The 27,497-nt window shown below is 44.5% G+C and overlaps 1 protein-coding gene across 1 annotated transcript in view; it reads right to left on the bottom strand.

The window, feature by feature from the left end:
• Positions 1 to 693: 693 nt before the first annotated feature.
• Positions 694 to 27,497, bottom strand: part of SLC19A3 (solute carrier family 19 member 3) — a 30,868-nt gene continuing 4,064 nt past the window's right edge. Inside the window, exons 2-5 of the mRNA XM_088466825.1 lie at positions 22,087 to 22,870; positions 17,164 to 17,356; positions 1,530 to 1,671; positions 694 to 831 (exon numbers count right to left, since the gene is read on the bottom strand). Of these exons, the coding sequence (XP_088322951.1) occupies positions 694 to 831; positions 1,530 to 1,671; positions 17,164 to 17,356; positions 22,087 to 22,870 (1,257 nt within the window). The remainder of the gene's footprint in view (positions 832 to 1,529; positions 1,672 to 17,163; positions 17,357 to 22,086; positions 22,871 to 27,497) is intronic.

Below are 27,497 nucleotides of genomic sequence, written 5' to 3'. Positions count from 1 at the left end.
CCCTAGCTTCCTCAGAGACATCTATACAGATCATTGAAAATCCACCATGGAGACCTGGAGAGTGAAGGGAATTATGTTTTTTAGGCTGCATATCTAGCCATATGCCCTATATGTGGTATAATTTAGGGGGTAGTCTTATCATGTGAGTTGACATGAAGAACGTATTGTTATACCAGCTATGCCTGGTCTGACGAGTGCGGAGTACCAAAATTGTACCAGCTATGCCTTGTCTGAAGAGTGCAGAGTACCAAAATTGTACCAGCTATGCCTGGTCTGAAGAGTGCAGAGTACCAAAATTGTACCAGCTATGCCTGGTCTGAAGAGTGCAGAGTACCAAAATTGTACCAGCTATGCCTGGTCTGAAGAGTGCAGAGTACCAAAATTGTACCAGCTATGCCTGGTCTGAAGAGTGCAGAGTACCAAAATTGTACCAGCTATGCCTGGTCTGAAGAGTGCAGAGTACCAAAACCGTTTGTAAATTGCACAGAGTAACAGAAAAAAGGTCCATTGATGAAAAAGCCAGTTTGGTGTCACTATTTCCATCTTCCAGGAATCATATTATGGCTTTATCTGATATCCATTGCATTGTGTGTAATATATAGAGTGCATGAATCACAAGATCAGACATTTCCACTTAATAAATATATATTGTCTTGTTATCCTCCGCAATCTTTGCAATGGTGCCAATTGTCACTAAAGGTGAGTCTCCTCCTTTATGTCTCTGTCCTGGTAGTTCTCCTGCCGCTTGCAACGTAGTGATATTAGGATAAACAGGCTCCTCCCAAAGAAAATCCCTGCAATGACTGCATAGTAACTTCCATAGACCAAAAACTGAGGAAAGAAATGGATATATTACTTCAGTGATTATTCCTCTTGTACAATTCTTTATAGCTAATGTAAAATTCTATGTGGATTACTTGGGGCTCAGTGTTCAATACTTAGATTAGAACCTTTTCAATGCTGTAGTGGATTTTCAGTGTCAGATTAAATTATGTGATTTCCTTTACAAGTTGCTGATTAAAAAAAAAAAAAGTTTGTGTCTTGTACAGTTGCTGGGATGTGTAGTTCTTAAACAGCAGGAAAGCCAGTATCTCTTATGTAAATTATGTCTATTTCCTAATGGTGGATACACACTTGTTTGACAAATGATATATCACAAGTGCATTGGTGGGTGTGTGCACCTCATTCACAGACATATCAGGTTGGTGCAGCAGCACAGCTGATGCCGATACGCCTGAAAGATATATCTGTGCATCTGCATGTGTGTCCCGGTGATCCACCGACACTGATATCACAACTGGTTAGGCAAATATAAATGCCCACCAAGTTGCCAGATATATCAAGTGGCAGATTGGTAAGTGGGTATAGCTTACCAATCAGCTGCTCAGAAGGTCAAACTAAGAGAAAAAAATATGTTAACACAACATCTGCAGGGCTAAGACTTAAACTGAACAGTAATACACAATTACTGTTCATTTGCTGAATTTAATAGCTATATAAATAGCTGTATAAAGCAGTATTGTTATTACCTGAGTCACAATGTCCAAGCCTAGGCCTCGGCTGTCCACTACGATGATGGTCAGTATGGTCTGAAGAACCAGTGCAACAAAAGTATTCATGCCGAACATCAAAGCGTAGCGTTCAATACTCAGGTTAACAGCAATCTGGAACCTATATGGTAAGTTTGATACACAGATATCAGTGCTTTATGTACATTTATAAAATATACACAAACCCTCATTAAAATAAGGACACTCAATACTCTGAAATACACTGATTAGAGAAAGTATCACATTGCCGAATTAGTTTGGCAGAAAATGTGATGTGCTCATCATCTGAATCCTAATACACTGATTAAACCGGATACCGATTTATTAGTCGTCAATAAAGAAAGGTTGCCATACAGAATGTCGACACTTCATGAATGTTCACAGTAAAAAGGTCGACAGGATCATTAGGTTGACCATCATTGTGTAGACATGTATTTAGGTCAACAGTGTAAATGGTCAAAAAGTCGACATTTAACATGTTGACGCTAAGGGGTAAATTTACTAAAGGGAGAGTTTTTAGAAGTAGAGGTGTTGCCCATAGCAACCAATCAGATTCTACTTAACATTTAACTAGCACCTTCTAGAAGATAATAGCTAAAATCTAAATACTCTCACTTTAGTAAATATACCCGAAATGTCAACACGTTGTTTTTTTTCTTGAATTTTAGGGTTAAGCTGCATACACACACAACGATTTTGTTACCAACGATTTTATGTCAGATTTTTTTAAAGTGTAATAAACGATTTTTTGAACTACAAATGATTTTTGTAACTTCCCTTAATGAAAATCGTTCAGTTGTTCAGTCAGAATGAACTACAAACGGAAATGCGCATGAACGATAATAGTTCATCTTTATAACTCAGAAACTGAACGATTATTTCAACGATTGAACGATAACGACGTTGTTATAGTTAAATAGTTTTAAAAAATCGTTACATGTGTATGCACCTTTAGGTTTAGGGTGAGGCTAAAATAACAAAAAAAGTGTCAAAATGTATGTGTCGACATGTTAAATAACATTTGATTGTGTCGGCCATTTAACCCTGTCGACCTAAATACATGTCTACACAATGATGGTCAACCTAATGACCTGGTTGACCTTCTGACTATCGACCTTTTATACCACACCCGATTAAACCACATAACCAACACAAACTGTATTTCTCCAACTCTATATTGAAAACACCCTGCATTACTGCTGTTTTTTGTGGGGAAAAAGTACATAATATAGTAACTAGTGGTGCCTGAGTTAGCAGCTCCTAACTAACCGAAGTGTACTGTTAATCATTGCTGCATATTCTCTGAACAATTCCTGGTTACAGATTTGCTTCAATTTGACAGAGATGGGAACCTCTTACTCAGTGATAATGTATTATGCTGGAGTCAGGCAACACCAAGACCTGGGGGTGAGGGGAATGTATACCTCCCACCATTCTTAAGGTCAGTATAGGGACCCCTGCACGTTGAAGGCACTCACGCCCCATTTTCATCACTCTGAGGGAAAGCCCAGCACTCCCAAAGATGCTGGGCTGCCCCCGGCTCTTCCCGCATAGCAAAGAGATGTGCATGACATTTATTCACCTGGCGCTCTGCAATGCAGAGCAGCAGTAAGGGTGATTTCCCCTCACCGCAGGACAATGCAGCCCGCTCAGTACCAGAATAGCGGGGACAGTTGGTTCGGCAGTGCTACTGCGCATGCGTGAACATCCGTTCATGCATACGTGACTTCTGGCGAAGGAGCCAATCTATAGGAAGGAGCTGCGGTCCTGGAACAAGTGCCATATGAAGATGGTGGAAGTTCCCGCAGTCAAGCTTCGAAAATTTTCCCCGCTTGTGATATTCGAACAAGGGTGAATTGCTCTGGAAATCTTGTATAACCGCTGCTGCTCACAGTGAGATGGATATTTAATTATTGGGGACCACCAGATAATTAGAGATATGCATACATATTTTTAATTACAGTGAATCTTGGATCAATATATTTTCATTAAAAAATACATAAACCAATCATATTTTACTTAAAATTAGATGATGATAAGGTCCCATTCTAGATGATGTTAATGAAAGAATACAGATACTTCTAACGGATTTACAACTTTTTTTTATAGAACATTACTCTCACCCTAAAGCTGGGTATACACCTTTATAATCATCGGGCCGTTCATCCAATATCGAGAGAACGGCCGTTGGATTGTATAGGTTTGTACGCTGTCCCGATGCAGGAGCGTTAGCTGATAAATGGCTTTTAACGCTCCTGCAACGGTTGCGATCGGGAAGTCACATCTTATATATTACTGTTTAATATTTATCGGGTCGACCTCCCGATCCCATAGAAGCCCATATATGCTGTGCTATGTCTGCACAGTGTGTACTCGGCTGACGGGGTCACACTGGGGACAGACTGCACGGCTGATCGGGAAAGTTTTACCTGATCAGCATGCAATCAAAAAAGTGTATAACCAGCTCAAACCACTGCTCCATTCTCCTTGATCACTGTCCCCCCCCCCACCCCCCCTCCAATCTGTGTCACCCTTGTCTGTCTGCAAATCCCTTTAGAATGTAAGCTTTCACAAGCAGGGCCCTCTTCCCTCATGTGCTTTTCTTTCCCTCGCTTACACTATCATCTCTTCCCAGGGACATATTAAGAGAGGAGGGGGCCCGTGTGCAGTCTCCATCCGGGCCCCCTCCTCTCTAGTCGCATGGGCTGTAGACTCTGAGCACTAGGAGCAACAGAGTCTACTGCGCATGCGCAGGTCTCCGGGGAAAAGGCATGGCAGACATTTTCCCAGTGATGTCGCAACTGTGCGTGCGCAAAATACCAGGAGAATGGCTGCTGTGCTATTTCCCCGGTGATTTGGGAAGCGTTGCTGCCGCCGACAGGTGACTCAGGAGAGGTGAGTATTGAAGAAATGGGTGCGGTGTGGGCACCCCTGGACTCGGGCCCTAATATAAAGCTATTAGTATGTTTTTGGATTGTGGAAAGTAAACAAGCATGAGAACATATAAACACCACACAGATAGTGACCTAGCTGGAATAGAAGCCATTCCCCCAGCACTTGGGGACAGCAATGTTAACCACTTTGTCACAAAGTTTAATAACCACTGAAGGACAAAAGGAAAGTAATGTTATTGGTATGGAAAAATATGTTTCAAATAATCTAAATTAACCCTACATCCACATTCAACCAAGAAGCCACATCATAATGTTGATATGAACCATATGTATTTAAACAAGATAAACCATTTATTTCTGCTTTCTTCAATCAACTTACATTGTGGTTGTGATGAGATAGGAAACCAAGAGACAGTAATATTCTGCAATTGATCAGGGCTGTATTGGATGCATTTGTCATTATAGCTGTAATTGGCTATTATGGCCTTTGAAAAAGGGGCAATTTCATTATCAGACAAACTTCTGTTCTGTAATTCCCCTGTCTATACATAGGTTTCAATAACCAAAAAATATCTTTAGAACAATATGTGGTGCTCCGAAATGTATAGTGTATGTTGTAAATTGAGGATAAAGTAGTGTACTACACACACTTATACCCCTTTTAGACCGGAGCTAAAACCCGGGTTTTTGAAGGGTTAACCCGGGCAGCTCCCTGGTGTAAAAGGGCAGAGGGTTGGATCGCCGGGTCGAGTGACCCGGCAATCCAACCCAGGTAACTAGCAGGGTTTAACACGGGCGTAGCCCGTGAAACCCTGCTATGGGAACAGCGCACTCCGGGTCACGAAGACCTGGAGTGCGCTGCTAGCCGGCCGATTGGTCCGGCTTCAGTGGCGCTTGGAGATGACGTCATCTCCAAGCGTCCACTTTCACTCCGCAATAGCCGGGTCTATGCAAACCCGACTGCGGTGTGAGCGGCGCTGACTCGGGAATATCCCGAGTCAGCGCCGGCAAAATTCCGGGTCTGATCCGGATAGGAACTTTGTTCCAACTCCGGGTCAGACCCGGAATTTAGGTGGAAAAGGGGTATAAGATGAACACATTGGATGTCAGGCCAGGTTGAAGGGGAGACCGCTGCTTCCATAATTCCTGGCTATAGGAGCTTATTGAACTACCTCTACTAGTCGCCAGAGATTTGAGTCTCTAATTTGCACTAGCAACCAGAGAAAGGATACTTCAGGGCACTGCACTGTTCTAATCTATGGGAAGAGGCTTAGTGCATGTAGAGTGTGCTAATAATAAAGATGGGGCTGGTAGTTTGTGCTGGGGTCAAATTATGGCAACTTTGCATTCTGGGCCTGATTCAGACCTGGTCGCAAGCGCTGTGCGCTCGCAACCGGGTCGATGGTAGGCCAGTGCGCATGCGCACGATGGAGCCGGCTCCATCGTGCGCCTGCGCTAGACCCGGATAGCGACGGGCAATCCGTCACTCCGGGTCTCGTACCGAAGAGGGCGTGCTGTCGCTGTTGAGTGACAGCACGCCCCCTTTGGTGGGCGGGCCGGGGGCATGGCTGCCCAGACGGAGGCGTTCCCATGGGAACGCCTACCGTCTGGGACCGGCCCCACTGACATCACAAGTGATGTCAGTGGGAGAGCTTTCGGCTCTGTTACAGACGAAAGCTCTCTGGGGCTTGCGGCAACGAGACCCTACCACAAGGGTCTCATCACAAGCCCGATGGTCGCGATGGTCTTAACCATCGCGACCATCATCATGGCCGCTCGCTATAGCTGTGGGTGGTCACCCACAGCTATGCGAGTGGCCAGGAGGCCGTTCTGAAAAAAAAAATGCCCGGCCCTGATGCAGAGCGAGCGCTCTGTCAAAGCGTCCGGCTCTGAATCAGGCCGACTGTGCTAAAACAACACAAAGTGCAAAATGGTAAAAAAAAAAAAATGACAGAAAGTCCGGGTTCCCTTACTAAAGTTAGGAACCATTAGCCGGCCTCTGGAGGTAGAGGTTAGGTGATAAGCGCCACTGATGCAATACGTTTGTTCATGTAGACGTTAAACAGGAATTGTTTCTATACAGCAGGGCCAGTTGGAATACATTTTGAATTCCAGGATGTTATAACCATATGAAAGATATGGAGCCAGTCATATAAGTAGTTTGTCCTAATCAGTAAATTAGGTGTAATACACCTTGGTGCCCATCCACTAAAGGTGCGTACACACGCAACGATTTTTTGGACGACGTGCAGTCGTCCAAAAAATCGTTCAGTTTCTGCCCAAAACGATGAAAATTAGTTCAGTGTGGTATTTAATATTCAGTGTTCTGATCCCTGTTTCCAGTGGATTCCTCTGAGTAGTGATGGAATATTCACAGAGAACTAGAATTATACAGATGGTTTTCCCCTACATTAGGGTTCAGATTCTTAAGTTTGGATTCACAAAGACACAGGAGTACTTAGGATTATTAAACTCCTCTATTAAATTCCTTTGGACACTGGAGTAATTGGGATCATAAAAAGAAATGTATATCTCTCTCTCCTATACCCCTTTCAGACTGACAACCCAGGAAATGTCTATCAACCCGTGAATTACCCGGGTCTCAGTTCCCGACCCTGGTACAGAGCAGGGTTGTTGACCCGGCACTCCGACCCGGTTTGGCCCCTTTAACACACGTGCATCGGTAAAAGCCCGGGTATATAAGCTATGTATGAAAGGGGTACTTGTGTCACATTTATTAATTGGATTTAAATATCCAGATATAATCTAGTAATGAATCCACCATTATTAGTGACTCAAGAATATTGGCCAGTAAGCACTGGTCTTATCACCGTTCATAGGGATAATACCTTTATTACACAGTGCGTTTTATAGGTCCTGAGAAATATACTTTAATTGTTTATAGCAATCATAGGATTCTGATTAAAACAGAACATGAATATTAATCAATTGCTAATCAATTGCAGTGGATCAGGTGACAATATATATCACAGCATTTCCAATGATGATATGTTGCCATAGGGATGTAAATAATGTTAATTCCCTCTTATTCAAACAGTGTCAAGCAGTACTAATTGACACAATTGTGCACATAGTAGATGTATCGATTCCACTCATCAGCTTAGTGTATCATACAGTGAGCTGAAGAGTGGTCTGTATCTCACTCCGTGGGGTATATTTACTAGAGATCGATTTTAATCAATTTTGATTAATTTAAATTTGGAAAAATATCAATTAACATCTATATAGTGTTTATGGGGTTAAATCGATTAAAATTAACCTTTAGTAAATATACCCCTGTGTGTCTGTCTAATAGCATGTACTCTGATGCCAGCTGAAGCATGCAGATTAACACCTCAAGTATTTACAGTGTGATATAAAGTAAGATCTGGGTGTTTTTATATTTGCATGCTAATAGCCTCAGCCTTGCCCCATTTACATACTAATAGCCTCACTATATTTATTATCATTACAAAAGGGTGCCACAGTGTAAAGCTACAAATAGATAATGCAGTCATATTTTGCTAAAGCTGGGTACACACTGGGTGTTATTACGACCCAGTAAATCGAACGCTTTGGCGTGTGCGAACGCCCAATATGTCTGTGAACGACGCCGCTCACATACATATTGCATCGGCTGTGCAGCAAAGCAGATGGCTAATATGTCTGCAGATATATCGGCGCATCTGGCTGTGTGTACGCATGATCAGCCGAGCGCCCGTACACTTGCTGCAGGGACACGGTAGTGAGTGACAGCTCAACTGGGTGGGAAAATTCAAATGCCCACACCCAGTAGTGATGTCAGGGAACACACAATGAGGAGCCGATCGGTAAGTCTGTATACAGTAGCTTACCTGATCGGCCACTGTGTCAGCGGATCCATCGGTACAGCGTCTACCCAGCTTTTAAGACACAGGACCTGATTCAGACCCTCTCGCTAAGGCACTATCGCTCGCTCTAGGCGATTTTCTCCCATCTGCGCATGTGTATAATTTGCAGTGTGCGTGCACAAGCCATTCGTTGCGATCTGATTTTGGTTGCTCATAAGCCACTATCAGGTCGCTACTTTGAGTGACAGATAGTGCCGTTTCTGGGTGCTAACAGGGGAAGGTGCTTGTAAACGAGGGAGTGGATGTGCGAACGCAGGCGTGTCTGCCCACCAAAACGGCGTTTAAAGGGCGTGCATAATTAGCAAAGTAGCGTCATTGTACACGTCACCTGCATGTATTTCAGCCAGCGCTGATCGCTGTGCTTGCGGCAGGTTAAGGCAACCCCAAGGGCTGCGAGCAGCTCAGATGGCTCTCGATGGTCCCGTTTAAACCTTCATTTCCCGGAGATGACGTGTGTTGCGAGTGGCAAGGGGGTGTCTTCAGACATTTGCGAGCGCACTTTGCCGTAGCTCGCTAAAACATAGTGGGCGTCATTACGTGAGGCAGTGTGAGCGCTTCATTTAAATATCTGGCCCCTTCTTGCCAGTGAGCGATCTCATCTTGCGAGCGGGTCTGAATGAACTCCACAATGTTTCTGCTCCAGCACTGCACATAGGTGTGTCTGTGTAATAACAGACACACTGCTTCGTACACTGATTGTGATATCTAATGCTGGGTCTCAATCAGCCCTTTCTTTCTACAATTTCCAGATAGTGAAAGTGCTGAGAATTAGGGGTACATTTACTAGAGTGCCAATTTCTATTCTATGAGATCAATCAGGTTACTGAATTTACTAAGCTGCCGAATTGTTGTCATTCGTGTTGATCAATGGTGTATTCATTCGTAACCTTTCGTAACTTTCATTTGCATTTTGCGTTCGATTTTGATAATCTTTGCCGAACATGGCAGGATATTGCATCCGTTCGTATTGTGTCAATCACTCTAACTCACTATCACTACACAATCACTCTAACTCACTATTACTACACAATCACTCTAACTCACTATCACTACACAATCACTCTAACTCACTATTACTACACAATCACTCTAACTCACTATCACTACACAATCACTCTAACTCACTATCACAACACAATCACTCTAACTCGGACAATTTTGTAAGTTCCGAAAGAGACCGTACGTGATTGGTTTAAAGTGTCATACGTGTGGGTGGCACACATTAATGTATGGTGTTAGTTTGCTATTGTGTAATGTAATGTTTTGTTGTTAAGTTAAAAGCTCTTACGTTGTTAAGTTAAAAGTACTTACAGATGTGTCCACATACATCTATCCTCCATGCGCTATAAGTTACGCTACAAATAATGCAGGAGCTCCGTGTGACTCGGTAGCGCCGAGCGTCTTTTATGTGCGACTTTTACCTTCAAATGCGTAATAAGTAGCACAAGTAGCTTCTGCTGACTAAAATTATATGCAGTTTGCCTATGGTCTGTGTCGCTCACAGAACATAGGCATGCTGCATATCCTTTTAATCAGCAGAAGCTGCTTGTGCTACCTATTATGCATGTGAAGGTAAAAGTCGCACAAAAAGAGTCACGACACGGCATGTATGACTTCGCGATCGGCCATTGCTTACCATGCTCAGTTTCATGACTCTCGTTTCTTCCAGCCTGGTGGCAGAGCCTCAGGTATCTCTCAGCCCCCACAAGATGTCCATCCAGCACAGAAAACTCTGCCATGCTTTGTTTCTCTTTGTAACAGGAGAGAAGTGTATGCATGTGCTTAACCCCTTTCAGTGGCCACAGATTTGAGTTGTCAGTGATGGTTAAGTATGATCAGATGTAAAACTCGAATTGAAAAAGGTGTTTTATTTCAGATTTCTATCTGGGTTCGTTTTAGCATCTTTTGCGGCCGATTTGCACTATATTTCGGCCGCGATGACAAATTTGAATCCTTAGTAAATTTCCAAGTCCTATTCATGTCTATGGCAAAAGACTGCCGAGTTGGATTGATAGTCTATTTGTCCGAAAACATGTTACCGTCCGAGTTTCAGGTGTTCTCGACCAATTTTTCCTTTAGATTGGGACAAATTCGGCCGATTTTAGTGTTTAGTAAATATTGCGAATATGCTTATAACGTGCGACTTAGCCGCATTTGAATTAATTAGAGCTTAGTAAATTTACCCCTTAGTGCTGGAAATCACTGTATAGCCCCTGAAACTCTCCGACGTACAGAATTTCTATAGCTTAGGCATGGAGTAAACCCGATGAGTGGGTCCATCATGCGATGAGCGGGTCAGTCCCCCCCTAATTGTGTCACAGCCTATTAGAGCGATTCCTGGTCTCCACAGTCACACTGAGTTGCTGGCCGCTTACCGAGTGTAGATCAGATGTAAAGGAATGCAGATCACATTGATTTGTCTTGTTTCTGTAGCACAGTGAGGTTATTTAAGAAATAAGGGCTTTGGCCATACAAGACAGACACAAGGTGATTTACAGACTGTTAGTATGCCATTTATAAATATCAAGACAGTAATGGTCCTAGAGCATTGAGGGGACACCACAAGCAACGTCTTAGTGACTGGAGCTAGTTCACAAATTGGAATATTCCAGAAAAAAAGAGTGAAACTAATTGACTTCATGTGTTCCAATCAGAGGTTTAGAGATGGGGGTGGGGTGGAAACTGATTACCTGGGCCTGGGCTTTTCTGTGGGACCGGGCCAACAATGGCAGTAGAGGACCACCCCCACACAGTGGAGGTTCTATGGACAGACAAGCAGGGCAGTCACCCCATCGATGCCTTCTAATCTGATAGCCAGGGACAGACTAGGCCGGGGAGCAGGGTGCCATATGCCCCCCAGGCCACTACACTTTTACAGTTTGGGGCCGTCAGCTGGATGCTACTGCATGCTACATCATATGCCCAGCGGCTGTTATACAAGCAGAAGCAGCTGAAGGCGTCTAACTATGGGGACTATGGGCCTGATTCATAGCCGCTCATAAGCGGCCGCTCGTTTGTTCCGAGCGATGTTTGCACAACTGCGCATGCGTACGGTTTGTAATACGCATGCGCGAACCAGTCAGTGCGGCCGAAAATCGTTTGTTCGCTAAATAGCAAATGCCTGCTATTTTGAGTGACAGGAGGAGGCGTATGTGGGTGGTAACAGGGGAAGGTGCTTGAAAACGGGGAGTGGAGATCCGAACGCAGGCGTGCTTAAAGGTCAAAACGGGCGTTTTATGGGTGTGCATAATTAATACAGCAGCGTCATTGACCAATTCACTGGGTTATTTTATAGTCAGAACTGCTCGCATGATTGCGGTAGGAAAAACCAACCACAAGAATAGCGAGCAGTTCATACGCTGGTCGATGTACTCGATTAATCTAATAAATAGCGGACATGACGTAGGATGCGAGCGGCCAGGGGGCGTAGTTTTCCAAAAAACGACCACAAGTTTTGTTCGCTCGTTCAGACCTAGAGGCGTGAACAGACCGCAAAGAATGAACGGTTCATCTGAATAACCACCCCTATTTTCTGAACGAGTGAGCGCAAATAGCGTCCGGCTCTGAATCAGGCCCTATTTACTAAGCCTTGGGTGGAGATAAAGTGGATGGAGATAAAGCACTAGCCAATCAGCACCTAACTGTCATGTTTCAAACACAGCCTGTGACATGGCAGTTAGGAGCTGATTGGCTGGTACTTTATCTCCATCCAAGGCTTAGTAAATAGACCCCTAAGGCTGTTATTGATGCAGTGCTGACCTCGGATGGTGTATAAACTGCTGTGGCCCTGCCACCTTAGCGGCAAGAATGTCACTGAAACTGCCAGTGCTGAAAACCACAGAGTGTCACTGAAGCTGCCCAGGCAGTGCTGCATAAACAGGGAGCCAGGCAGCAGCACAGGTCCTTTCCTTGGCTTCAAAGCCAGTGAGTCACTAAAGCTCCGCCCCCCTTTACATGGGACAAGGAGCTGAAAGCCTGATACACCTGCATGAGGAGGACTGCAGTGGGGAACACTTGGAGTATAAGAATTAAAGTACAGTAAGCATCTATTCATGGAAAATATTAACAAGTTAAAACACAATACAAAAAATAAAGTATTTCTTTTTAAAATAAAATACATTAGATGTTACAACCCCATCTCTTTATGAAAAATGGTGAGTTTGGGGCAACATTGTGTGGCATATCCTGAAGAAATAAGGTTATTTTCTATTTCTAGCTGCCACCCCCTGCATCTCCCTGTCATCCACTGACTACCCAGTCACCCACTGCTTCTCCCTGTCTCCCCCTGCATCTCCCTGTCACCCACTGCCTCTCCCTGTCACCCACTGACTACCCAGTCACCCACTGCCTCTCCCTGTCACCCCCTGCATCTCCCTGTCACCCCCTGCCTCTCCCAGTCACCCACTGACTACCCAGTCACCCACTGACTACCCAGTCACCCCCTGCCTCTCTCTGTCACCCACTGACTACCCAGTCACCCACTGCCTCTCCCTGTCACCCCCTGCATCTCCCTGTCACCCACTGCCTCTCACTATCACACACTGACTACCCAGTCACCCACTGCCTCTCCCTGTCACCCCCTGCATCTCCCTGTCGCCTCCTGCATCTCCCTGTCACCCCCTGCATCTCCCTGTCACCCACTGCCTCTCCCTATCACCCACTGACTACCCAGTCACTCACTGCCTCTCCCTGTCACCCCCTGCATCTCCCTGTCACCCACTGCCTCTACCTATCACCCACTGACTACCCAGTCACCCACTGCCTCTCCCTGTCACCCCCTGCATCTCACTGTCACCCCCTGCCTCTCCCTGTCACCGACTGACTACCCAGTCACCCACTGACTACCCAGTCACGCACTGACTACCCAGTCACCCACTATCTCTCCGTGTCACCCCCTGCCTCTCCCTGTCACCCACTGCCTCTCCCTGTCACCCACTGACTACCCAGTCACCCACTGTCTCTCCCTGTCACCCCCTGCAACTCCCTGTCACCCCTTGCCTCTCCCTGTCACCCACTGACTACCCAGTCACCCACTGTCTCTCCCTGTCACCCCCTGCAACTCCCTGTCACCCCCTGTATCTCCCTGTCACCCGCTGCATCTCCCTGTCACCCACTGACTACCCAGTCACCGAACTGCTTCTCCCTGTCTGCCTCTGTCCTATCACCCATTGCCTCTCCCGGCTACATTCTTTCTGCCACCCTCTGCCTTACCTGGTCATCCATTGCCTTCCGCCGTCACCCTCTACTTTCCTCTGTCACCCATTGCCTCTCCCTGTCACCCTCTGCATCTTCCTGTCACCCACTGACTTCCCAATAATCCACTGCCCCTCCCTGTCTGCCTCTCACCTGTCACCCATTGTTTCTCCCTGCCACCTTATCCCACCATCTGCTGTCACCCATTGCCCCTCCCTGCCACCTTCTCTATGTCACCCTCTGCCTTCTGCTGTCACTTATTGCCTCTCCCTGCCACCTTCTCCCTGTCACCCTCTACCTCTCCGTAGGACATATCCCTAGAGCATTGAAACTACTCCCCATTTTTGGGAGCGCAGCCACATGCCGAAAATAGGTCTTTTTTTTTTCTTTCGTTTTTTGGGGGGCAGGAGAGGGGGGTGCTATAAATGAAACGTTCGCCCTAATCTCCACAAGGTCTAGAACCAGTGACGTGCGGTGTGGTAAATGGCTGGGGAGGCACTGGCTAGTATCAGAGCCAGATTTACAGATACATATGGGCATTATACAAAGGTGCAGCAGTATATAGTGCTGGAGATTTGGTGTGTTTTGTTCAGGGATGCGCAGAAAAGGTAGACAGGGGAGGCAGTGCCTCACCTGCCATACACTTTTTACTCCAAAGTTTTGACTATAAAAATTATTAGAATTAGAATAATACAAAGAACAGGTTAAGAGGGAACCTGTTTCTGTTTGGATCTCTATTTCCTGGTTTACTTTTATTGGATTTTTTTTTTTGAGGGGCGTGCCAGCCGTGTCTAGATTACTTTAAGGAATATATTTTTTATTCTGGTTCTATTTTGTGAAGAAAATACTTTTATGTATTTATTCTGTACTATATGTATATGATTGCCCTTAATGGGCCTTTGTTCTATTTATTATTTATTTACCATTATTTTTTGTTGTACTTTTGTTATATTATTGCTCTGATGAATAAAAGAAATAAAAAAAAAAAAAAAAGAATACTACAAAGAAGATATTTATAAAATAATAATTTTCGTGAAAATTTTCTTATCATTTTTATAGTAAAAGTATACCTAAGTATGACAGGAAAGGCTCTGCCTCGCCTACCTCACCTCACTGTCTAGAACTGACCCTGTCCCCACCCAGTGCTGAGCAGGGCTGGTCTCGGTCTCTCGGTCGGTCTCTCTCTATCGGTCGGTTTATCTGTCGGTCGGTCTCTCTCTCGGTCGGTCTCTCTCTCGGTCTCTCGGTCTCTCTCTCTCTCGGTCTCTCTCTCTCTCTCAGTCTCTCTTCTTTTGATTAACAATGGAGTGTGATGCATATAGCACTGTCTGAAGCTGCTTTAGCACTAAAGTCTATGAATAATGCACCATTCTACTCACCATACTTCATTACTTGAATGTTTCTTATCAGTGTTCTATATGTCTCTTTGTAAAGACTTCCACTGCTACTTTCAAAAGTCGATCATTTTTTTATTTATTTTGTAGCTGGAAGCTCACTACTTTATCCTAAATGGAAGAAAACACAGACTCTTGTACCATCACACCAAATTGTCTTGGTGTTTGCAATTGAACTGTGAATTAATTTAATCTGCAAACCAAACAATGGCCTTGGAAGCTTTCCATTGTTTGAGCGACCAAACAATGTTCACATGCTACTCTATAGTACTAATACAAATATTTACTGTGTGCATTCTCTTGCTTACACAAGTGCTTCAGCCTGTCCACAGATCTCCATAACAATGCTGTTTGTGGATAACCCGATAAGGGGAGAAGAAACGTGCACTTGGAGAGGTAAGATTTCCCTACAGGCTAAACACATTTTCTACACAAAGCATCAGGCATCAGCCAATTGTTTTTTACTTTTTTTGTTGTGTGTGTGTTGACGTTTTGGTAGGGGCTTTGGGTGTGACCCTTATGGGCCATCCACTCCACAAGTTTTCAGAGGTTCTCTTCATGGAAAGAGCTGAAGTTTCTGGTCCCTAGGGTGAAGCTTTGGTCAACCTTGGGGAGATAAGGGCACACCCTAGCCTTGCAAGAAAGGTGAGCTGGAAGACACTTGCCTCCTAACTGACTTTTTGGTTCCAGGGTTGGTCCCATCTAGCTGTGGCAAAAGAAGATCTAAAGATTCTCTTTTCACTCAAGGATCCTAATGGCTCTGTGGGTATTGGAAGAATGGGACCCTTCTCCTTTTGGTGAGGATCCTAAGCACCCAACACAGTTTTTGCACTGCACTGGGTAATTTTGAAGCATGCACCTCAGGCTTCAATATAAAAGAAAAAATATTAGTCATCTGGCATTCTTGCGATAACTCAAAGTGGTAGAGTTGGAGGGATACTGTGGGACTCATCTTTTTATAACTTTAAAAATAAGTTGCAGTTAAACAACAACAACAACAAAAACATGAGTACTTCTTATACTTTTCAAGCTCTTCTGGTGATCTTGGAGGCAATAGTGAAATAGGAAATAAAGTGGGGCGGGGGTAGGCTAGGTCTGATGACGCAATTCACATCATCATGGACCACCTGTCACTGCAAAATGCCACGATTTGCAGCCTCATGTGGTGACCCTTAATGGTGAAGTCATCACACCCCCATCCTGCCTCTTTTATTGTGGTAGTGGAATATTTCATTATAGGCACATAGTATTATATCAATATAATACAGTTTCTTGTGATTCTGCAGGATTATCCAATTGTGTAAATGTAATATTTGTATGTCTGCTACCAGGGCCGAAACTAGGATATCTGTCACCCAGTGCAAGGTAGCAATTTTGCGCCCCCTCCCTTCCCGTACCTGGATTTTGTCCTTGCTCCTCCATAAAGCAGTGCACTAGTCAAACGTCCCTGGTATAGTGACTTACATTATTCCACACACAATAATGCCCATTACACATTATGCCACACACTGTAATACCTACTACCAAAGTGCCACTTACATATTTGCCCAACACCATTTTATGCCCCACAGTAAGGCTTCTAATTACTTTTAAATTACCTGCTTGTTGTCAGGGGTTTTATGCTCATTGCCAGGGTGTTCCATGCTCGTTGCCAGGGGGAATCATGCTCGTTGCTATTGGGTTTATGCTCATTGCCAGGGGTTACATGCTCGTTGCCATGGGGTTTATGCTCGTTGCCAGGGGGTTTCACGGGAGAAGATGCAGCTTTCAGCATCTTCTCCCGGCACTTGCGCTGGCGTAACAGACACTAGAGGTCCAGTAAGGACCTCTAGCATCTGTCTCCTCCTTGGCGGCGGCCATTTTTGGATGGCCGTTTTCTGACTCTCCAGCCCTCAAGCCACTGTGAGTCATCCCTTTTTCACCCCCTGCATTCCGGCACCCGGTGCACGTGCACCTCTAGCCCCCCCCTAGTTGCGGCCCTGCTGCTACTAATGTTAGCATTGTGAATTTAGGAGATATCAACACCATGCCATATAAGACAGGTCCCTCCTGCAGGATTTTAGAAGGTACAGGAGCCCATGATATCCCATGTTATATGGAAGTCTCAGCAGTGGTTCTGCATAAAGAAGTAGGCCGGCCCACAATGAATTTAGGCATTTGTTGTGTACATTTCCTCCTGCACTTGTTGTCAAAAGGTGTAAAAGAAATGTATATTGCGTGAGTCTATAAGGGCCATACTCACGTGGCGATAGTGATGAGAAGCATATAGGAGGCTTTGAATATCAGATACCCAGAATAACACATCCAGATGTTGAAGCTATAGTCCATTAGAAACAGAGCACCAGCATTGACGGCTGAGAAGATGGCGAGTGCTAGTTCTCCAGACAACTCCCAATTCACTTTCACATAGCCAACCGATAAAGAGGAGAGAGCGCCTGCAAAAATATAATAATATAACTTGTGTTACTGAACAGCACCACCAACACAAACAGATATAATAACATGGGGAAATAGGTAAGCCGGTAACTTATTACTTGGGTAAGCTGGCATCTTAAAACATAGGGAAATAGGTAAACTCGTAACCTACAACATGGGGATAATGGGCTAAGATATAGACAAACTGGTACCTTATAAACATGGAGAAATAGGTAACCAGTTATGTTATAAAATGGGGATATAGGTAAACTGGTACCTTATGACATGGGGAAATCGGTAAGCTGGTATGTTATAACATGAGGATATAGGTAAGCTGTTAACCTATAACATGGCTAAGATGGCATCTTAAAACATGGGGAAATAGGTAAGCTGGTAACCTAGAACATGGGGACATAGGTAAGCTAGTACCTTTTATTATGGGGATATAGGTAAGCTGGTACCTTAAAACATGGAGAAATAGGTAACCAGCCATGTTATAAAATGGGGATATAGGTAATCTGGTACCTTATGACATGGAGACATAGGTAACCAGCTATATTATAAAATGGGGATATAGGTAAGCTGGTACCTTATGACATGGGGAAATCGGCAAGATGGTATGTTATAACATGGGCATATAGGTAATCTGGTATGTTGTGACATGGGAATATAGGTAAGACGGTACCTTATAACATGGAGAAATAGGTAACCGTTTATGTTATAAAATGGGGATATAGGTAAACTGGTACCTTATGACATAGCGAAATTGGCAAGATGGTATATTATAACATGGGCATATAGGTAATCTGGTACCTTAAAGCATGAAGAAATAGGTAACCGTTTATGTTATAAAATGGGGATATAGGTAAGCTGGTACCTTATGACATGGTGAAATTGGCAAAATGGTATATTATAACATGGGCATATAGGTAATCTGGTACCTTAAAACATGGAGAAATAGGTAACCAGCTATGTTATAAAATGGGGATATAGGTAAGCTGGTACCTTATGACATGGGGAAATCGGCAAACTGGTATGTTATAACATGGACATATATGTATTCTGGTATATTGTGACATGGACATATACTATAAGTAATCTGGTATATTGTGACATGGGCATATAGGTAAGCTGGTACCTTATAACATGGAGATATGGGAAAGCTGGTATCTTATAACATTGGCATATAGGTAGGCTGGTATGTTACAGCATGGGGCTATAGATAAACTGATATGTAATAAAATGGGGAAATAGGCAAGCTGGTAGTTTACAGATTCCCATCATTGGAATCAATTTTAACTGCTTCAATCTGCTTCCACCCAAGTTTCTTATTATAATATATTGCACTGCTATATGTTCCTGGCCACAATATTTAGAAAAGGGACAGTTGTGTGACAACTTCATATTTTATACTTTAGGCTAAAATACGTTGACCATACTTATGTCACCAGATAAACAATTGTCTGTTCACAATTTCCTTCTATTAAACCACTTGAAATATTTGCTTCCACAGTCAGGAAAACATTGAGGACTGAAGTGCTTTTTAAGGAAAATCTGGAAAAACATCCAGATCATCAATCAGAGCCTTACTTAACAGCAAATGTGCCGACTCTTCATGAATGTTAGGGAAACAGCCTGATATAGTAATGATCTCACTGAGTCTAGCAATTTACTCAAGGCTGGGCTGGGTATGCACAACATGGTGATGACGCGATCACTCTGCATGGGTGTGATGTGTATTACCGCCGGCCGCATGGCCAGTGTTTAAATTCCCGACAACGGCTGGCCGACAATGGAGGAAATCCTGATCGTCCTAAAGGTAAGTATTTATTAACCTAACCTACCCCCCCTAACCCTAACCCTCCTTAGGGGTGCCTAACCCTAACATCCCCCCCTGTGCCTAACCCTAACCCCCCCTCTAAGTGCCTAAACCTAACCCCCCCCTTCCCCGCTGCCTAAACCTAAGTCCCCCCGGGGGTACCTAACCCTAACCTCCCCCCGGGGGTGCCTAATTCTAACCCTCCCTCCTCCTAGCCTAACCCTTACCTCCCGGGGGAGTGCCTAACCCTAAGTCCCCCCCGGGAGCCCTAAACCTAACCCTCCCCCACTACGGCTGTCCGCTGCGGCGCCCGGCATCCGCTCGATCGGGATGCCGGGCGCCGGTCTCCAGACGTCGGGCAAATGACAGGCGTCTAGATTTAGACGCCTATCATTCGTCCCTAGTCGGGATAAAGCAGTCTGGAAGCCGGCGGTCGGCTCCTCCTGTCACTCAAAATGGCAGGCATTCGCTATTTAGCGAACAAACGATTTTCGGCCGCACTGACTGGTTCGCGCATGCGTATTACGATCCGTACGCATGCGCAGTTGTGCAAACATCGCTCGGAATGAACGAGCGGCCGCTTACGAGCGGCTCTGAATCAGGCCCAAAGGTCCTAACTACAACAATGGCATAGGTGTGTTTTTTTTTAGTTTCAAGATGTGTTACGTCATTAATTATTTAATTACTATGGGAAGTACTATTTTATTTTTACATTTATTACTAGCAAGGCCAAAGGCATCACACAGAAATACGGCAATGAAAGTAGACTTATTCTTGTTTATATTCTATCTGATGAGCTCTAAATGTCCAAGTGAAATAGTAAAGACGTAAGCATGTAGTATTTATCCATTATTATCAATGTGGGAAATACAGTTATTTCTTTTGCTTAAAGAAATTAATATTTTTTCTCCCAACATACAGGGCGAGGTTTTATTTTTTGTTCTCCTATCACAGCTGGAATTTTAGTTTAGCTGTTTCTAATTTGTGAGTCTGACGTTTGACTAAAATTCATATATTATGTTTTCTCCAGCTACACGCAGCAAAACAACACGCAACATCCAGAATGGCCCATCAGAGACAATACATGTTCCCTCTATGTGGTATGCTAACCGAGCCATGGACACAGCCACTGCACTTTTAGGGCCTGAGGGCCGAACGCTCTGACCAGAGCGCTCGCTCTGAATCAGTGCCCTCCTCCCTGAAAATGGAGCAGCCTCCTGGCCGTTCGCATAGCTGTGGGTGACCACCCACAGCATATGCGAGCGGCCAAAAAGATGGTCGCGATGGTCAAGACCATTGCGACCATCGGGCTTGGCGACAAGACCCTGCGGTAGGGTCTCGGAGACCGCAAGCCCTGGAGTGCTTTTGGCTCTATCAGAGCCAAAATCACGCCCACTGACATCATTACTGATGTCAGTGGGGCCGGCTTCAGACGGTAGGCGTTCCCATGGGAGCGCCTCCATCTGGCAGCCACGCCCCCGGCACGCCCACCAAAGGGGACGTGCTGTCACTCACCATCGACAGCACGCCCCTTTGGTGCGAGACCCCGAGCGACGTATTCCTCGTCGCTCGCCGGGTCTCACGCAAGCCCTTGACGGAGCTCCCTTCGTTGTGCGCATGCGCATTCGCACAACATCGACCCGCTTGCGAGTGTCCTTTGCTCGCGAGCGGGTCTGAATGACCCCCTGAATCAGAGCGGCCGCATTTTTTTTTGTTTGGCCTCCTGGCTGCTCGCTAAGCTGTGGGTGACCATCCACAGCTTTAGCGAGTAGCCAGATGATGGTCGTGACAATCGGGCTTGCGACGAGACCCTTGTGGTAGGGTCTCGTCCGTCGCAAGCCCCAGTGAGCTTCCGGCTCTAATAGAGCCGGAAGCTCACCACTGACATCACTCGTGATATTAGTGGGGCCGCCCACAAATGGCAAGCGTCTCCGTTTGGCTAGCCACCAACCGACGCGCCTACCAAACGGGTCAAGCTATCAATCAACATCGACTGCCACCCCTTTTGGATGCGAGCGCTGGAGCGAGTGATTTTCCGCGCGTGCGCACTGCCCGGCCACCGACCCGCTTGCGATCGGGTCTGAATCAGACCCACAGATCACTAATGGATACCAGTAACCACCTTCGCTATCTTCCTGCTGGTTGTCAGAGACAATTCCCTCAACAATTCTGCATTTCTTTGAACAAACCTGTTTATAATTCCATAGGCAAAAGGGTTAGTGGCAGATAAGATTATGGCTATGGTTTGTGCAGATTAGAGGTAGAATTGGCCATCATGGCAACGGTTCTTAATCATGGGGTGAGGGGAACCATTGATGGAAAAACTATCAATGGTTTGGATCTGTGCATGCACAAAGGAACAGGAACTGCGGCCACACATGTGCAGCACATACAAATAAAGGGATTTTACCATCGGACCTCCCTCATTATTGGTGAAAACGATTTACTATTAGGAGGAAACCATCGATGGTTGCAAACTATCAACGGTAGATGCCATTCCTAAATATAGGCATGTGTGCAGGCATAGAGAACTACTGAGAACTGCTGGTGGTGGTAGAAGAACATAGTGATTATACAATCTGAAGATAGAACTTGTGCATGTCAGAGAGATGAGATCGGGTAGAAGGAGCTATATGTAAAGTGTGTTCTGCAGCATATATTGGTGAATTGGGCAACCCCTGACTCGGTTTATTTGCATTTAATTTAAATTATAACTGCTAAGCTAAATATGACTCTCTGTGTATGTTTCACATACCAAAGCATTTTACCAGATCACTTTCTCATTTTTTATTTCACTGTCATTCAACGCTAGAACAAATACCAAGACCCGATAAGCTCTCTGTAAATCTGCAACTGTGGAATTTGACAGGAAAACATAAAGGAATAAATTGTTACTTTCTGTTAAATATAAAACTACTGTAGACTACTCACCCAGAAATGTAGACACCGCTTCCACTCCTCCATTATATATTGTGAAGTTTTGGGAAGGTTCCACATGTTCCCACAACACCTGAACATAATTTATCACTTGGTTGTACCCGGCTGTAGCAAGTGCCCACCACAGAGACCAGTAAATGAGCTGTGATGAAGAGTAACAATTTTTCAGGTCTTTGCACAAGAGCCACAGCACGTCAAAGAAATTTGTTTTGTTGTCAGTCTCATCCACGGTTGGTGCACTTTGCTGTCCTGTAGAGTGCAGGCCCAGGTTATTACTGGAGGATTTGGGTTCTTCAGATGGCATTTCAGGTTCTCCCTTCACCTTTTTGTGGAAAAACATGCTCTTGCTTGGCATAGGAAGCAACCACGAGGACAAAAAGGCCACTGACACAGACACTAACGAAATCACATTGAGATAGAAGTAAGATATTCCAGCCAAGGAGACCAGGAGCTGGCTAAGCACAGAGGCAACAGTGAAACCCACCAAAGTTATGCTCCTGCAGTAGCTGGTGACCTTCTGGTAATGTTCTGTGTCAACCACACTATAGATGTAGGCATAATAGGCGATCTCAGTAGCTGTGACCATGCCGTATACAAACTCTAGACCTTGCATGGCAGGCACACCACGGGCAAAAAGCAACAGGACCCATGAGATTACATAACTCAGGCCCTGTAGGATTATCACCGGTTTGTATCTTAAATAGTCTGTGAGCAGGAACACTGGAAACAAAATTGCCAGATAACTGTATGTCCATACTGGGAAGACAGAGTTTGTCACCTGCAGAAGGGTTACATGGACAAGAAATATATCAGCAGTAGGAAAGTTCATAGACACATCTTTACTTTCACTCGACTTGTATTGCTTAGATGTAAACAATGTGATCCTAGTGATACACTATAAAATCACTGAGGGCCATTTTCAAACATTAGAAATACGTGACCAGTGTATAAGTTACTCTCCACATTGTGACATCATGCACCTGTTCCCATAATTATGCCTATTGTTACAAAGCTGTGAAGTAATGAATGTGACTGAATAGCATTGATTGTTGTTTGAATATATTTTCATCTCATGTTATTGATGGATCTCAGCTGTTGTGGAAGGAATTGAGTAGCACATCTGAAAAACAGGATCATTAAAAATTCCTAAATAGTGTGCTACATCGGCAGGCATTTCTCTCTATATCAAACTGTACTCCATCCAACTTACCACCACAAGCCTCCCACTACCCTGAGTATCGGGCTATTGCCCCTTTACACCAGGGGTGGGTAATAAGCGGCCCTCCAGCTGTTGTTCAACTACAAATCTCAGCATGGCTTGCAAAAGCTTTAGCATGGCCAAAGAGCAAACTATTGCAGGACATGCTGGGATGTGTAGTTCTACAACATCTGGGGGGCCGCTTATTGGCCACCCCTACTTTACACAGACCTCCTAAATTTCTGCAACACAAAAACAGTACCAATATGCCTCCTTGACCTACCACAAATGCCAGTGCATCCTGTCATCACCAGTTACCTATCGTTACCCCCAGACTGTGAACTTTCACCATTCTCAGTTGTCATCTGTGCACCGATGCTGTGACTGCGCTATACTCATCTTACTAAATCTTGCTTTTCCCTAGTTTTTTCTTTTCCCTCTCTGCAATCATCCAACCTTCTCCCTCTTTTCCTGAAAATCTTAATTTACTACCTGCTTTCCCTTTAAATTTCTCCCACAGGTCAACTGATGACTCCATACAATGCTCCTATCTTTTGGTGATATCCTCACCTAATGCTCTCATTGTCCTCCACGTCCTGATAACCACAACCTTCTTAGGAGATGGATCTGCTCAAAAACTGATACCCTCCACACCAGAGTGACTACTCAGTATTTTCTGAATGTATACACTATACAGTATTTTACTATATTATTGTAAAATTAGAAATACATCTTGATATGATACACACTACATTTTTTTCATCATTGGTGCACTATACCTTACATGTACTCTTGGGGCCTAATTGACCTAATTGACAGACTGGCTACGCCTCTCATCTTCACACCCCTCTCAACCTTTACCCTTCCCGTATATTATCCACCACTTTTTATTCTTCGGATGTTCATTCATTACTAATCTCAAGTCTTCCAGAAATGAAAAATCTGTTCTACTTACCTGGCTTAGGTAAACTTCTTCACATGAAAAGAGTGCACAGATGTTTCCAGTCAAGAGATCCTAATCCTACTAGTCCACTGCCAAACCATAATGAGGATTTCTCACAATGATGTTCTCGATCACCACCCTTCTACAAGGCCTTAAGAAATCTTTCAACAGGAGATTGGTTCCATGATCTCTGGTTTGAAAACCAAGATAGCTTTCATTGACTCTCGTATCGTTATATCGTTACTAAGTCTGAATTTTCATGAAACTATTGACTAATCTGTTTCTTTAATGAAAGACAAGGTTTTAGAAAATTGCTCTCGCCACAACAATGTACACAGCACAAACCCTACTGGCATGATTGATCTACTCTCAGCAAATACACCATAATATATCAACTAAAGAAGTAGCCCTTGATAGAGCCCACCATACTCTTCATCCTCAAGCAAACGAAGATTAGCCCCCTACAGATGTCATTGCCGGATTCCATTATTACAAAGATAAAGAGAGGCTTATGATGACATTATGAAATGTCCAACTGATTCCGTTCCAAGGCATCAATTTGCAGATCCTCTCTGGCCTATCACCTACAGTACAACACTCAAAAAGCGTAGAGATATAATCACCATTACCAAAGATCTATGTAATCTCAACACACGGTATCATTGGTGATTATCTTTCCAGCTAAAGTTGTTAACAATAGTAAAACAATCTCAGTGAAAAATCTGGATTAAGGGATGGATGGACCTGATTACCAAACTAAGCCTTGCTCCTCCTCTCCAACTCAGACCCCTACCAAATTCTACATAGTCCCTTTTGGCATGATTGGTAATGGTAATCATATATACTTTCAAAATTAAATTTACCATTATATTTCTTTATGTAAATGTTCACATTGATATCCATCTATACCCCAAACACCACCCAACAAAGTTGTTGTTGTTTTTTTTTTATAAAGGCATAGAGGGACATGTGATCCTGGTTATAAAGTTAGACCTCAAACTAGATACATCCTCTACTTTCAACCACCACAGGGACAGACAAAACTTTAAAACATATTTCTTTTTCTCTTGTTACTCTTGGGGGTATATTTACTAAAGGGCGGATTTTTAGAAGTGGAGTTGTTGCCCATAGCAACCAATCAGATTATAGCTATTATCTTCTAGAAGGTGTTAGATAAATGATAAGTAGAATCTGATTGGTTGCTATGGGCAACAACTAAACTTGTAAAAACCAGCACTTAAGTAAATATACCCCTTGTCCTTTAAGACAAGTGGTGAATGAAATAGGACACATCAAGAACTTACACACACTTTCCTCTCCTCGTAATTCCCATTCGAAGATAGACTACATTATAAATTTCTTACGCAGAATATTTAAAAAGCCATTGTAATAATGTCCCCTTTTCCAGCTGGTACTACCCCTATTATTTTTATACTAATATATTTTGTTGAATTTTAATACTGCATTTTGGGTGTTATTATTTTTTGTCGAAAGATGGAGACACCGTTCTTATGAGACCGGAGACGAGAGGAATAAAGAAATCTTTATGAGTTTACTAACTGCGCTGCTTATGTAAGCAAATGTAAGCGTTCATATTTATTGTATTTACCCTTTCATCTAATCTGGGTGATTTACGGTCTATGGAAGCACTCTAGCCTACTGGGATTAATCTGATGCCACCTATACCATCTGCACACGTGTGTGGTGTTTTATATCCCATCAGTATTACACTATTGTGATTTACTTTACATTGAACATAAAAAGATCTTAAAAGATTGATAAGCAATTTGACAAAATTTGATGACCTCATATAAAAATATCATCACATCACTTGTAAGAATATATAGGGCCTGATTCAGAGATGGATCCTGTTCTCACAGGAGCTTCGTATGTGGACGCAGCAGCTGTGGGAAAATATGTAAAAGCAGCAGCAGGTGCCTGTAGTAGAAGGACGCCCACTGCATACTTGCCGACATTCAGCTCCCTCCTTCCGGGAGGGAGCTGAATGCCTGCAAACAGTTGGGGGTGTGGTAGACAATGGGTCCGCGTTGAGGACGGGTCCAGGGGCGGCGCTGCACAATCGCATCATCGTGCCCCCGCCTCCTCCTCACAATGCCAAAAATAGAGGCATTGTGAAGTAGGGGGTGGAGCCACGATGACGCGATCCAGCACGAATCGCGTCATCGGGCCCCCCACTGTGGGGGTTTCTAGTAAGGAGTCGAGGGGGGGGGCAGGCTGCAGCCGGGAGGCTTGCCCGCCTTTCCGGGGGGTCAGGAGTGGCACCCGATATTCGGGAGGCTCCCAATCAAATCGGGAGGGTAGTCAAGCCTGGCCCACTGCTGGCTTTTTGTGATCCATCGGATCAGCTCATCTGTGTGAATATCAGTCATCTGAGTAATCATCATGCTACTCAGGATGACCATGTATTTCATGCTTCCAGGGCCAGTGAATCTGCATCCAAGGAAGCAGCCACTGGCCTCTATGCTGTTTTCTTTAACACTGGTGGTCGCTGCCCCTTCCCTGCCCCCAAATGGCAGCAGCATGTCAATCATGCTGCGTCTTAGGGGCTACTGCAACCATTGTCGCAGACACTGATCTACACATGTTCATTACAGATCCTGGGCATGCGCAGATCGCCAAACATTGGAGTTGTACGCAAACCATCGTGTTTGTGTACAACTCTGAATCAGGCCCATAGGTCTCAAATGTGGAATGTGGGCATAACCCACACTTGCTTACTTTCTAAATGTCCCCTTTGGGAGATCCAGAAGGGGCAGGCCAGATTTAAAGGCAAGATGAGTAGGCTGCAGCTTAGGGGCCTCCACACTACTAGTGCACTCAGAGGGAACCCTTCTGCCTATTGCCAGGGCTTTGCCACCGAGCCACCTGTTGCTGAACTGTACCTTCTCAGGCAGCAAACACGCAGAAAGCACAGCGTACAGTTGCCATGTGCAGAGAGCTCCACTAACTGGACTACATTTAACAGCAGCCTCCACAGTCGGTCTACGACCGGTGTGCTGTGTTGTCTTGCATGTCACAGTCTCCCACTCTGTTTTGTGGCACAGCGCAGCATTACTGGCTGACAGCTTCTGAGCCTGATCTGTGTGTTGTCCTGGGCTGGCAGTAGGGATGGCAGGGGCAGAAGTAAGGGAGACAATAGAGGCACCTGCCGCCGGGCGCCAGCACTGAAGGGGCACCTCCTCCATCACCCACAATATATTCACCCCATTTAGGGCTGTAAATATGGGGGATAGGAGGGCACTA

Source organism: Taudactylus pleione, unplaced genomic scaffold, assembly GCF_031769625.1.
Source record: "Taudactylus pleione unplaced genomic scaffold, aTauple2 ptg000066l, whole genome shotgun sequence".
Lineage (NCBI taxonomy): Eukaryota > Metazoa > Chordata > Amphibia > Anura > Myobatrachidae > Taudactylus > Taudactylus pleione.
Note: the sequence above shows the minus strand (reverse complement) of the source record. Positions and strands in the feature narration are given on the sequence as shown.